Source organism: Chiloscyllium plagiosum, unplaced genomic scaffold (genome assembly GCF_037043375.1).
Source record: "Chiloscyllium plagiosum isolate Xiang-an unplaced genomic scaffold, Cpla_swu_hap1 HiC_scaffold_12, whole genome shotgun sequence".
Classification (NCBI taxonomy): Eukaryota; Metazoa; Chordata; class Chondrichthyes; order Orectolobiformes; family Hemiscylliidae; genus Chiloscyllium; species Chiloscyllium plagiosum.
The window spans coordinates 89,451,937-89,466,668 of record NW_028270150.1 but is presented as its reverse complement, the minus strand read 5'-3'; the positions used below and the strand labels follow the sequence as shown (position 1 = coordinate 89,466,668).

Here is a 14,732-nt window from a genome sequence, read left to right as displayed (position 1 = left end):
GAATTCCTTGTCCTGGTCTCCCTGCAGCCATGTCTCTGTAATCACTATTAAGTCCTAGTCATTCATTTCTATTTCTGCCATCAACTCTTTTTTGTTGTTACAAATACTATGTGCATCTGGATAAAGAGCCCTAGGCTTTTACCGTTATCCCTTATTCTGGTTCTAATTTCTGCTGCACTCTTCTGCTTGTATTTTCTGCCCCTTCCTGTCAAACTTGATTATCATTCATCTCTTGACAACCCTGCACCTCAGCGCTCTAATTTCTTCTTGATTTTAAACTTTCCCTCAATTGAACCCTGCTTCTCTCCGTCTCTCTGTCAAGCCCCCAACCCCTCTATTGAAGGCCATCACAATGGAACAGCTATCTCTTTCCCCAGCCCTAATAGGAATGAAATGGGTAGTGGTGATGTTGCTGGATTAGTAATCCAGAACTCCAGGCCAATGTTCTGGGTTTTTGCGTTTGAATCCCACTGTGACAGATGATAAAATTCGAATTCAGTAAAGTCTGGAATTATAAAAGCTAGTTCAGTGCTAACCAGGCAACCATTGTTAATTGTTGTAAAACCCACCTGGGTCACTAATATCCTTCAGGGAAGCACATCTGCCATCCTTACCTGGTCTGGTATGACTCCAGACCCATAGCAAAGTGGTTAACTCCTAAATGCCCCATGGGCAATTAAAGATAGGTAATAAATGCACATCCACATTTTGTGTGTGGATAATAAAAAGCAAAATCCATTTCTCCCACACCAATTTTGGAGCCTCACATTTACCTTTCTAATCTTATTTACCCTACGTGTGGCTCAGTGTGTAAATCTGGAGATTTTTTACCTTTTGTGTTTAATGTAACTGCTTAATTTAGCCCAAACTGCTCATAATCCTTTAGCAGAAACATCTTTCCTTGTCCTGTCTGTGTTGCTATCTATGTGAGCCGTGACATCTGTATCCTTCCCTTTCTACTCCAAGTTCCTCTCCAGCCCAGAAGAGATGCCCTGGATCTTGGCACTAGGGAGTCAATGCAGCCTTTGGAACACTTTGTTGCAGGGAACAGAGAACAATGAGAAATCATCTTAAAATTTGAACTAAGCCATTTAGGAGAGAGACCAGAAGGTTTGTTTTTGTACAGCAGGTGGGGGAGATATTGAATCCTCTGCTCCAAGAGAGGTGATATTAATTTAGCTGGAGTGTTCAAGACTGAGTTTGATCAGCTTGTTAGGGAAGGGAAGGGATATGCAATTGTTGCAGAATTTGATGGACAAATCGGGCATGATCTAACAGAATGGTTCAGCTCAAGCAGCTGAATGGTCTGTTTCTCTGTTCAGTAATGGGTTGCAGATTATTTGTAATTGGCCAATATAGAAGCAATTTTAATTAGTCAGTCCATCTTAAATGCTTGTTGCTTGCAAGAACTTCCTGCCAGGGTTTTTCATTGAGAGCTTCCTTTGATATGCTTGTAGCAGCAACTGTTAAACTGTCTAAACTGTCATGTAGTACTTACAGCATCCATTGGAGGTGATGCGGCCACACAGCATGCTAGGTGGATCCCATGTCTGTTGGTAAGATAAATTTGTCCGAGTGAATAACGGGAAGTCCATGGATTTGCAATGTGTCAAGAAACAATATGTCAGCTTTCTGTCAGTGTGCACCAAAACTCTACTTCTCTAAATATTCTACACACACGAGCATATATATACATTTATAAAGCTTATCTTTTGAAGGGTGGGATCAAAGCTGGTTCTGTTCGTTCTGATGTCCTTTTTGTCTCATTCTAACGTCCTTAGCTTATTGCAGTTTTGGAGTTGACAGAAAGCTTTTGACCTTCATCTGTTTTTTTGAAGGGAAGTGTACCATTTCATTTTAAAAAGGTCTGTTTTTAACCAGTGAAATAGTGACTGATTCCAGTCTTTGTGGTCTTGTTTATTATAGGTTTGCCAGAGTTAACATTTATATTTTCTACTTTGTTGATGAGCTAATTGTCACAATTTGTGATGTTATATTGCTGCCCTCTACAAAGCCACACGTTTTTGTATTTTAAGAGATGCAATAATTGATCAGGATTAAAAGGCATGTTTTGTTGAGGCCTCAAATAGAGCTTCAAGGCAATTGGTATTTTTAAATTTTGTGTTTTCTCATCTAAAACAAAGATTGAAGTAATGGCAGCAGGTGATTTATTCTATTCCCTGCTGTACATCTTATGAATTCTAATAATCATGATAGCTGGAAATCAAATTGTCACTAAATCTATCAGCACTTTCAGCTTGGGGCAGTGCAGGTCTTGGGTCAGAGCAGCTCTCTCATACCCTTATTGCTTAATCCTCTGTGGAGATCCCAGTTGTCAGCTGATTGTTTTTGTTGGCAACTCTGGTTTGACTTCAAGAGACTGTTTAGGTGCAGCTCATCCAAACAAGTGAATAATTCTAATCCTCTGTATGTTTGATTCAGATGGATTAGACTGTCAAATGTAACTGTTCAATGCACTAAATCTCTCTCAAATGGCCATCTTGAAGTGTAAGCAATGAGCACAGTGAATCAGAACCACTTTGGGAAGACTGAAAGGTTTGCTCGGGTTGGAAGGTGCAGAGATTAAGACACATTGGGCAAATGTGAAGGGAGCGGAAACCTGGAGAGTAGGTGCAGATCTGGAGTTAAAGGAACCCTTGAAAGAGCCGGTCCTGTTTGATTTTTCCTGAGGTGGAACTGATACTGAATGATTTTGAGGTGTGTGACTGAGTTTGGTGTTTTATAAGTGATAATCATTAACAAGCCCAGAAAGAGTAGAGGGGAGGCTGAATGGTTCTGTTGTTGGCCAGCTCTATGATACCTGCTAGCACTAGGTTTACAGCAGATGTTGCAACCTGGTACCTCGCTTTGTGACGACCCAGACCCAAGCTGAGGCAGCTCCCCACAGTTGTTGCCAGGTTGGTGCAGCAGTGTCTGATTGGTATGTTTTGATTCTGGCTGGTCAGGTTTGTAGCCATGAACATTATCTTTCACACAACAACTCAGAGTGCTTCTGAATAACAGTCAGTCAGTCACAGTCCTCTGCTCTGTATCTGCCAATAGGCTTTTGTTTGTGACCTGCCATCCTAAAAGCCAGGGGAAGTTATCAGAGAAGTCAAAGTGTCACATCTGCACCATTATCTCATGGGCATTGGAATACTTCAGCTACGCAGTTATGCTTCAGTTGTCTAGAGTTATATTCAGACCCCATCTGGTGTAGTGCTTTCGGTTTTGGACCTCAGGATGGACGTACTTCCCTTTGAGGGGACACAGCACTTGTTCACCAAAATGGTACTATGGTTTAAATGGCTAAAATTACAAAGGCTGACTTCTGCTGTCCTTATGACTTCCTGAAGTCGGACATCCAGAACAACCAAAAGACAGTTGGCACAGGTTGCAGAACCTTGCCTTGTATTATTTTGTATTTATTAGATTAAAGAGTGAATTGATTGAGGTATTTCAAATTGATAAAGGGGTTCGTTAGGGTAGATAGAAAGAAATGACTTTCACTGCTGTGGGAGCCCAGCACAGGGAGCATCATCTTAAAATTAGAGCTGAGCCATTTATGAATAAATTCAGGAAGCACTTTTTCACACACGGAATCTGAAACTGTGGATGCTGAGTGAATTTAAATTTTCCAGCCTGTGATCTCTAGATTTTGTTAGGTGTGGATGTCAAGCATTTGGAGCTGAGTTGACTAAATGGAGTTGAGATACAGAGCAGTCATGATCTAATTGAATGGATTAATAGACTCGAGGGGAATGAATACCCTTTCCTACTTCTGAGTACTTTGTTTGAATACTATTATAAAGCTACTCCCTGTTCTCAGCGGTAGCTCCTGCAGTCCACATGGAACCTGGCAAAATTATTTCTATTTCATTTAAAGTAACTTAGATAAATCTTTCATTTCAAAACAAAAAATCTTCTGTTGGTACTGGACAAATTCTCCTCTGTAGCACTAACAGTGCAGTGCCAGCACAAGGAACATTTGATCAGTTGATACTTTATATCCCTAGATTTGAGTAAAGATGTGGTCTGAAATTCAATGCCAAACATTAATTCATTATTCACAGAATTATGAAAGTTCCACCTTTTAGTTTGGATCCATGTTTGCACAGCCAACTGGTTGAATGAAACCTAATATGCATGAAATAAGGAGTGTCTCAATATACTGTTTGGCTGAGACTCCATTAGATGAGTAGTTTTTACATTAGCCACTTCATCCATAGTTGCTTCTGCTGGGACGCCCACATCAGCATAACTTGGATGTGCCTTTCCGCATCATAAGGCTGAACCAGAAAATGATTTAAGATGTTGGCAGCCAGATGGGCTATAAAAATCTCAGTGTCTCTGGCTTCACATCTTTCTAAGAACTATGCAGCAGCTTCGTGTTCGAGCAAAATAATTTTATCCCAACAGACCTCTTGGTTTTCCTTCTATGTGTTGTATTCAAACAGTGTTGGCCAGTTTTCAATTACAACTCTAGTGCAAAGTGATTACCTTTGGATTCAAGTGTAAAGCAGCTCAGATCAAGACAACAAGAATTCTGCAGTGTCAGTATACATGCTTCATGTCTGCAGAAGGAACACATTAACCTGACAACATCTCAAACTATATTAGACCTTACTGCTACAAAATATCATGTTTTTTGGCTTAATTAATATTTTATTCCAGACCTTAGCCAGTGCCACTCTGTCCCCTAAATGATGGAGAAGAGCTGTCTCTGTAACATGGTAGTTGATGTTCACTCATGGTTGTCCCATCCTTCCTGTTGCGTCACTCATTGGGTCAGTGGTGATTGGGTCCAAATATGTTGAGGAGCCACGGGCCTTGAACCCATTGTGGGACTGTGGGTAAACATAGTATCATCATTCCTGATGAAGGGCTCTGGCCCGAAACGTCAATTTTCCTGCTCCTCTGATTCTGCCTGACCTGCTGTGCTTTTCCAGCAACACACACTCAACATAGTATTATCACTGCCCAGTGTATTGATGGTGCTACAATTGCAGGGACAACAGCTGCTGTGCAATTCAGACCTGCTGCAGCCTGATTCCATTTCACTGATAGATATTTTTACCCAATCTATTCAGGCAAGTTATGACATCGAAAGGATGGGACTTGAACCTGGGCCTTCTGGGCCAGAGATGGGGCACCACTGCTGCAGCACAAGAGCCTTCCTTTATTTATATTTTAAATAAGGATGGCTACATCATCTGCTGACTGTGCAATCCTACCTTCAGCATGACCCAACACCCTCACCATGTTTATTTTAAGCAACCTACTCAGACTTGTCATGACCTACACAAAAACCAAAACTCAGCAGATCTGGCAGCATCTGTGGAGAGAAATCAGAGTTAACGTTTCAGGTCCAGTGACCTTCCTTGGAACACTTATGACATCCCTTTAGGGTAGGTGGAACTTAACTTTTACAATCTGGCCCAGAGATGGGGATGTCACTACTGCCCCACAAGACCCTCCCATTTCACTGAGACCCCAATAGTAATTGACAAATTAGCACATAGTTCATATTGAGCAGTTCGTGTCACTGGATAAACCATTTTGGGGGTGAACTGTTCTTAGCGTTCCCTTTCCATTTAAATCTAAGCAATATAGTCTTCCAATGCAGTGAGAGAAAATGTAGACATTTTGATCTCTAAGCACATTTTGATCAATGTTTTGCTTGCCACTTTGTAGCTGATGAAATCTTATCTCAGGATAGTGGGTGAGGATTTAGGCAGTTACTTTCCTCTGCATTGTTTCTGTGAGAATCAAGAGGTTTGACTGATCATCACAAAGACTGACACAATTCTGCAGTTTCAGTTCTTTGAGTAGCTGCAATCCCTGTAGTCAGTAGATAGACAAGCTTGTGGATAATCGCTTCTTCCCTGCTTCTCTCTTTCAGCTGCCATTTACAAACTGGCTTTAACTCTGGCAGAGCAGCTTTTGAAATGTTCCCAAGTCTGCTCCTCTTCACAACATGCATTAACACATTGAGAAAACCGTCTGTCTTACTGTTTTGTTCCTAGAAACTTGCTTAACAACTGCATCTGACCCCACCCTCCCAAAGCACTAATAACTTGGTTTCTCTGGCTGCTTTTGTAGATAGGAGGCAATGTAAGGCAGCACGGTTTTTCGCATGCATGCTCCTTCACCCAGACTGTTTAGTTCTTATTTATACAGACTCTTGCTAAGTTTTGTATTTGTAATATCGTGCACTGTTCTTCTGTCCTGGCCGCTGCCCTTCGGATAGGCTGACATCTGCTCTCCGTATGACATCCTGCAGTCGGACGTCCAGAACATTCAAAAGACAGTTGGCGCACTGCTGGCTCGCTGGGAGAAAGTCCAACAGCCAACACCAGCCTTTCTTACTTGGGATCTATTTGGCTTTTGCCTTTTCCACGCTTGCTTTTTAGTGTTGCTATATATCACATACAACTGGAGTTCATTGATATAGAACATTGCATGTGCAGGTTTCCTTGCACTGTGTGTATAATACGATTACAGGTATTTGTATTCTTATTAATACCCACTCTTCTCTTTGCTACTAACTCCTTTTGCCAAGCAGCACAGTGGTCCTGAAAAGCTAGCTTTCTAGTTTCCTGTATCTCTGACAGTTTGCAGCTGGGTTATCCCAAGATCAGTTAAGTGGTGCCAAGATTTACAAACCTACATTGCTCTGAGCAACAGCCACTTCAAAACCGAGGGCTGCTGCGAAGCAAGTCTGAACATGTTGCACTTTTACTATTTTTAAGAACTTTGTGTACTACTTGCTATCAATTACTCTGCACACTATGTCAGCTTAAAATTTAAATGGTAATTTAAATACTTAATGATTCTGTCACTAGCTACAGCATTGGGATAAGTTTGCACTGGAAACGGAATTTAAGAATTTTACTTTTGGGGTCGCCCTTCCAAAGGGATGGAATTGAATTGTTGACTTGCAGTGACACCTAGTGGTAAGAGACTGATCCTATAACAATATAAAGTTAAAAATCGGGTTATAAAAGCTAGACCGGGTTATAGTCCAACAAGGTTTATGTGGAAGCACTAGTGTTTGGAGCTGCTCCTTCATTAGGTAGTTGAAGGAGCAGCGCTCTGAAAGCTAGTGCTTCCACATACACCTGTTGGACTATAATCTGGTGTTGTGTGATTTTTAACTTTGTACACCCCAGTCCAACACCAGCACCTCCAAATTATAACAATATCAACTCTTTTAAAAAAAAAGTACATTCCAAGAGATCTTCAATGGCAGGGTGAGTCCTACTGGCTTGTAGGTCTGCACCTACCTTCTAGTTGGAAGTGGACTTAAGAGGATCTTAACCCAGGAAGATGATGTTTCACTTAAAATACACTGTGGAGATTTGAACTGTAAAAGAGCAAGTAAAATATTACCTATTTTCCACAAGTAACTAAAGTTATGTTTTCATCAAATTACAAAGTGTTTTTGATATTGAAGTTCAAACTGTGCCAAATGAAATCCACAGTGCAACTGTAAACTGCTTAGCTGGTCAGAACACTCCCTGCAGATTTCCCAGTTTCTGTTCTTTGTTCAGCAAATAGCTGGATATTTGCTTTGAGCTAGTAAATTAATATCACGCAGCACATGATCTGAATCTGAACATAGGTAAGTGTTTCTGTTCAGCGCATGTGTAATATGGGTCACCTTGATAACAAAATCAATCTGATCTTGTGTAAATGTGGCTTGCTAAGTAGCACAAGGGTTTATGAAGTTGTGTGCGTGTGGCAGGGGTGAACAGGTGGGGCAGTCATTGGGTGTATTATGAATGTTTTGCAACTGGTGTTTGAGCTACTCACTACCATCTCATCAAACACTTGTAATGATGGCCAATAAATGCTACCTTGCCAATGCTGGAGTCGGTGTGGCCCTTCATGAGGCTTATGACCTGGTTACAGGTCAGTCAGTGATGTTGACTGCATTCTGCTGGCTTCAAATTCCAGGCTGCCTCTGACTTCTGTCTGCCTGCTGTCGGGTAGGAGTTTACTTAAGCTTGAGTAGTTTTCTGGACATTGCAGTAGCAAAACATTTCACCTCATGGTGTTTGTGGGATGTGAAGGTGGGGGAATCTAAATGACCCTCTGGGCTCTTCAGACTCAGCTATTCCTCTGGATGTTCACCAACCAAAAACAAAAGTGCCCAAATTCACCTCAGGTCGGATGTCTGAGGGTGCAACAACAAGCGACACGTGCATTCACAGAGCTCTGTTTAGACATTTATGACTTTTAATGTTTCTAAAGGAATCTTTACTAACTTTCTTTGCCTTTTTATGCTACGTTTCCTTAGGAAAAACTATGTCTGCCCCATCACATACTAGAAGGAAAAGGGTTGATGAAAGTAAGTATGACCGTTCAAGCACTGCTAGACTGGGCCATAACCAAATCCTCGTTATTTTCGTGAATCCAGAGTTGCATTGCCGCTGGCCTCAGAACACCCAACGAGTGCCACAACCTGAAGGTCCAGAGTGGGGACAAGATGTACAAGAAAAGGACACTTTTCATCACTTGACAGGTGGATCCAACTTATGTCCATTAAGACACTAGCATCATTTGTTTTGAAAATATAATGGGAAGCTACGTATGTTAAAGTATTTAATCAGTATGTTAACTTTGCAGATATTTACAGCTTTGCAGCAGTCAGGCAAAGCTAAGGTTTTAAGTATGCTTTAATATATTAACAAGAAATTTCCTTTCGGTGTGCTAATTTGTTTAGTTGCTATGATATTCCAATGGCTTTTAAGACACATTGTGAGAAAGTTTAGAACGTTTTCTTAAGTTATTTATATTATTTATTCAGGAGGTGCTTTACCTATCCATTTGGATGAAGTTGTAAATTTGACAAACTTACAGCTAAAACTGCTTTTTTTTAAAGATGATAGGAACAATTTTATTGTACGGCAACAATCTGTGCATTTTAGTTGATGCTTAGTTTCACCTGTTATGTGATCCTTTGGCTTCCTGAAATGTGCTGGTGATCTTTATTTATGTGAAATGATTTACTGACGGGCTGAGCGGTCACTAATCCGAATCAATGTATGAAAAGCAGCTTATCTGGATTGTGTCTCAGGGTGGTCACTGCTCCACAGTAAAATTGCCAGTGAATAGTTCAGTACAGTTTATAAAACAAAGCTGACAAAATGTCTCTCTCAGTTGATGATTGATATCTTCCGTGTGCTTCATTCCATTAGAACATTCCAGATTATATAACCTTCAACTGTTTAGATTAGTTGGTTGATTTGAGCTGAAGCCAATTTGATTTAAATTCTCCAAAGGGATATGCAAAGTGAAGAGTGTAGTACTCAGATGAGTAGTTTTGATTATAAAGGAGTTGTTGTCTAACAACAGAAGTTTGTGTGTGCAAGGAATGAATGGAGAGTTTTATAGTCAATGTACTTTATTGCTCTCATATTTGTGATTGAACTGGCTTGACTTAATAACTAACTTGCTTAACATTTTTCACAAAAAAGAAGTCAGTTTACACCGTTGAAAGATTAATATTCGAGTATTAAATATTGCAATGATACCAAAAACACAGCCTAAATGACAAGTGCTATCAAAAGACCTATGGTCTGTTATGTGTATGTAAGCTTTAGTTCCCTACATTGTGCTGCACAGTTCAATGCAATTCTCCCATTCCCAGTGTACTTGCTGTCAGTGGAGTATGTAACTGCACAAAGTGCTGCTTGAATTTCAGTTAACGCTGTCAAGCTAGCAAGTGCCAACTAGTGATTTATTCGCCAAACCTTAATGTTCATATTCAAATTACTCTGATACTCTTGCCAAAATGGGGACCACTACAAGCTATGATAACGCCCAGAGAGTCATGCCTGAGTCATATTGCCACCAAAAGATGCCAAGTTGTGAGCACTTTGACTGCCAGTCAGTTGAAATTGATTTAAAATTATTTTGTGCACTGCAGAATACACTACTAATAACATTTTTCAAACTCTCTTATTGCTTAAAGGTAAAGTGAATGAAACTTTGTGTCATTGGCAGTGAAGTTAATTAGATTTGCTAACCAAAAGTGGATTACATTTCAACATAAAAGGAGATAGTTGGTAAAAAGAGCTGGTTAAATGAACACTATTTCAACTTTAAACTTCTTTTAACCAAGAAGCTTTTTTCTCTATAAAATTAAACATTGTTTTGCAATGGAATAGATGGGCTTCAGATTGGTTTCATAGGTTGGAACAACATCGAAGGCCGAAGGGCCTGTACTGCCCTGTAATGTTCTACGTTCTAATGCACTATTACTAAGTAAATGGAAAGGAGCTTAGGTTTTGGAGAATCGTGAAGATACAGATTATGGAACAGGAGCAGGGGATTTGCCATTGCATACTTTCCACCTCATTCTGAAGAGAAACAAATATGCAGACCTCTGGAGAGAAAGCAAGGGGTATGAAATTACCTGAGTTCCTCTTGCAGAGAACCAGCTGACTGAATGGCCTTTCTGTGTTGATGAACTCAGAGTAACTTGACTTGAGTCCGTGGCCATATTTGATTGTGTGTAGAATCAGGGAGCCCTAGCTAAACCAATTAATGGAAATCAGGGAAAGCTTCCCATTGGTCAGAGTCTTACCTGGCACAAAGGAAGATGGTTGTGGTTTTTGGAGATCAGTCATCAGCTTGAGGACTTTTCTGTAGGAGTTCATCAGGGTATTATCCTAGATCCAACAGTCTTAAGCTGTTTCATCAATTTGTTTCCTTCCATAACATGGTCAAATAAAACAGTCCAGCAAGACATGGACAATATCCAGCTTTAGTTTGACAAGTGGCAAATAACATTCGTACCATAGAAATGCAAAGCAGCAACCATCTACAAGAGAGAATTTCACCATTGATCCTTCACATTCAATTGCATTACCTTTACTTAATCCTCACTATCAATATCCTGGGGTTACCATTGACCAGGAATTGGGCCAGCATTATAAATACAGTGGCTACAAGAGGTTGAGAATCCTGCACCGAGTATCCCATCTCCCTGACTCCCCAAAGTTCAGCCCACCACCAGAAGGCACAAATCAGGAGTGTGATGGAATACTCCCCATTTCTCTAGATGAGAGCGGCTCTGACAACACTCAGGAAATTTGACACCTTCCATGACAAAGCAGCCTGCTTGATTGGCACCACAACCCCAAGTATTCACTCCCTCTATCACTGATGCTTAATAGCAGCAGTATGTATTATCTACAAGATGCACTGCAGAAATTCACCAAAGGTCAGGACCTTCCAAACCATGATCACCACTATTTAGGAAGACAAGAGCAGCAGATATATGGGACACTACTCCTGTAATTTCACTTCCAAGACACCCTCCAAACCACTTGAAAATATATTTCTTCAGTGTCACTGGGTCAAAATCCTGGAATTCCCTTCAGAATGATATTGTGGGTCATGGAGATTTACAGGATTGGAAAAGATACTTTGGCCCATCATGAGACTGCTGGCCAGAAACAACCACTTATTCTAACCCCATTTTCCAGCACATGGCCAATACCTTGGCATCACCAGAGCACATCTAAATGCCTTTTTAAATGTTATGAAGATTTCTGCTTCTGCTACCCGTAGAGGCAATGAGTTCCAGATTTATGCCACCTTATTAGTTTAAAAAAAGTTTTTTTTTCTCAAGTCTCCTCGCAACCTTTGGCCTCTTACCTTAAACCTAAAGCTCTGGTACTGATCTCTCCATCTAGCAGAAAGATTTCTTATTATTTACCCTATCTATGCTTCTCATGATTTTATACATCTCAATCATGCCCCCTCTCAATCTCCTATGTTTTAAGGAAAACAACCCCAGTCAGTCCAGTTTCTTTTCATAACTGAAACTCTCCAACCCAGGCACCATCCTAGTAAATCTCTTCTGCACCCTCCCCAGGGCTATCACATCCCTTCTATAATGTGAATTCCAAAACTGCACACTGTACTCTAGCTGTGGCCTAACCAACAGTTTACACAGTTCCATCTCCCTGTTCTTAAACTCTGTGACTCAGCTAATAAAGGCAAGTGTACCATACACCTTTTTAACCACTTTACCCGCCTATCCTGATAGTTTAAGGGACTGCTGGACATAAGCACCAAGGTCCCTCCGATCTTCATTGCTTACAGCACATGGGCTGCAGTGGTTCAAGAAGGCAGCTCAGTACCACCTTCATGGGCAGCTAAAGATGGGCAATGAATACTGATGCAGCCAGTGCCACCCACATCCCTGAATGAATAAAAAGGTTTGATAATACTAGGGATGAAAAATGAACACAGTGACTGAACCAAAACCCTTTACTCCTCTTAAAAAAACTTCCATCCCCATCTGGGCATTTCTGAGAAATACATAGAGAGGTAAAAATTTAACTAATTAAATTAAAAGTTTTGCTAAATTAATTAAATTATTCCCAATATCTGCAGTTATCATGATTGTTTCACTATCAGCTTTTTGTTGTTTCTATCAGCAGAGACATGTAGGTCCAGCATGGTGCAGCCAATCCATGCCAGAACAATACATAATGAAGGGCAGTGGTGTAGGGAGGTGTTCAGTGTGTTAATGTGCACTATTGCAAAGGAAAAATATTGTCGACTTTCAGTTATCATGTCTGGTCTCATAAAATCAACCAAATTATATTTTGTGACATATTACACCTGTTGGAAATGCAATGGAATGAGGGAACTTGAAAGCCAGAGAAACCTATGGGTTTCACTGTCGTTACTTCTTGTGTCTTAAAGATTGTTTCTGGAAATAGTACTGGACTGCGGTAAGTTTAGTTTTTGTTTGTTGCAGTGAAAGTCAATGGGGAGCAAGGCAGAGCAGAGGAAGAGGGGATGTGCCTGTTGGAACAGGTCAGAATTATAGTGAATGTGGCAGATCTGTAGGGAGTAGGGTTAAGCTGTAAGGTGAAGGATGGGTCTGTCAGGAAGTGTGGGGGTGCAGGGTGAGATTGGAGGTAACTGGGCTGGAGGAAGGTATAAGAATGGGCAACGCTACAGAGTGCTCTATGGTGATAAAAATCTGAACTGGATTAATTCAACTTATGTCTGACAATCTTAAACAGATGGAGCCAGCTACTAGGGATTGTGATTCTGTACGTTCTTAGTGATACAGTAATTTTTTTCTCTTGGAATCCTTTCTATTACTGAATGGAACCATGCAAGAGGACCAAAACAGTGTTCGATGTGTAGGTATCTAATTAAACAAATCAGAGTGACAGCCACAACAGTAACAAAAGGATTGTTTTTCTGTAAACTCATTCACTTCAGTTCATTAATGTGCCACCTGTCTGTTGTATTATAGTTTTACTTTGTAATGCCCTTGAGCTCAGTTAGATTGTGGGTCATGAGACATAAAAATTCCATCAAGATAGATATGATTTCATGCATTACACAGTTGGTACAAATCAAGTATTTCAATTGTGCAAAATAATAGATATTGTCTTGGGATTGGATGAGTATGGTTAACTGGGAGGGGGGGAGGGTATGAGAATGGATATGCTGCACACACAGCAGTGTCTAGCAGAATTTCAGCTAAAGCATGAAATCAGAAAGCAGCTTCCTGATCCCAGATAAATCAAGATTCAATGTGTAAATTCTTTAATGCAACATTTAACAGCTTGAGGAACATTTAAGTCACACAGTTGTGTCACTGAAATCTGAGGAAATAATGTCAAGCCTAACGATTTGTATGTTCATTATTGAGCTTGAAAAATATGCACAACATATTGTATTTGTAAAAAGGGTGCACAAGCCAGAATCAGAGTAGTTTCTAATGAGATGCTTTTGTATTCAAAAAATAAAAGTTCCAATTTCAAGGAGAGCCATGAGCAAGAATTGTTTACCATTGATTTTGATGTGTTTAAATGAAACAATAAAGCAGAGCACTGCAGTGGGACTATGCACTTAACTGGATATTTATTATCTGATAGAATAGATGATGGTAGGAGAACCTTGTTTAAACTACACAGCTGTTTTATACTATGGTAACACAAAGCCTAATGGAAGCACAAAAGGTAGATGAGGAGAAATCCTGACTCTTGCATCTTAGAGGTGACAAGTGCTGTGAAAATGCAATTTAGAGAAGGTGATGTATTTAAATGTATATAGATGACCACAGTGCTTTTTCTATTGACAGATTTTGAGTATTTGCTGTTGGAATGGCATATTGTGTAATCCATCAGGTGTTCATTGTTCACAGCTGGCTTTCAGCATGTATTATATAGAAAAAAGAGTATTGTTCTATCTTTTAATATTTTGTAAAATTGCAGTTTCTATCAAGTCATCAAATTCTAGAGCACCCAATTCTTTCTTGTATGGCCAAAAGATTTTCCGGTGTCTGTATATAATTTGCGCAATATATTTTGCATGTGAGGCCTATTGATGTTATCTAAGCCATTGTATATAATGTATATTATGTAGAAATCACTTTTATTGTAACATCAATAATAAAGCCATGTTATTTGCAAATTTTATGTTCTCTAATGCAATGTATTAATACAAAATCATTAAGATGAAAAATATACTCTGAGTACCAAGAAGCCAGAAAGACTGTGGGTAAACACTTCATACACAATCTGTGTTGTAACTGATCACATCCTGATGTGGCACCTCTCACATACATGGCATCACAGGGGAACCAAATTATTGGAAGTCGTTAATATTTCAGAAGGCACCGGTTGGTGACAACTTTTTAAGATATTAACAGTAGTTACTGAATTCTCCATGTCCCAAAATTTATA

General features: G+C 40.0%; 1 protein-coding gene across 6 annotated transcripts in view; it reads left to right on the top strand.

The window, feature by feature from the left end:
- Positions 1 to 14,460, top strand: part of lrch1 (leucine-rich repeats and calponin homology (CH) domain containing 1) — a 181,686-nt gene extending 167,226 nt beyond the window's left edge. For 4 of the 6 annotated variants that reach the window (XR_006313115.2, XR_006313117.2, XR_006313116.2 and 1 more), the window contains 2 exons: positions 6,251 to 6,504; positions 8,303 to 14,460. Coding sequence is in view for 2 of the 6 variants with exons in the window: in XM_043700370.2 (XP_043556305.2) it covers positions 8,303 to 8,416 (114 nt within the window). In the remaining 4 variants the exon portion in view is untranslated. The remainder of the gene's footprint in view (positions 1 to 6,250; positions 6,505 to 8,302) is intronic. The other 2 variants (XM_043700370.2, XM_043700369.2) reach the window with 1 other exon arrangement.
- The last annotated feature ends 272 nt before the right edge of the window (positions 14,461 to 14,732 follow it).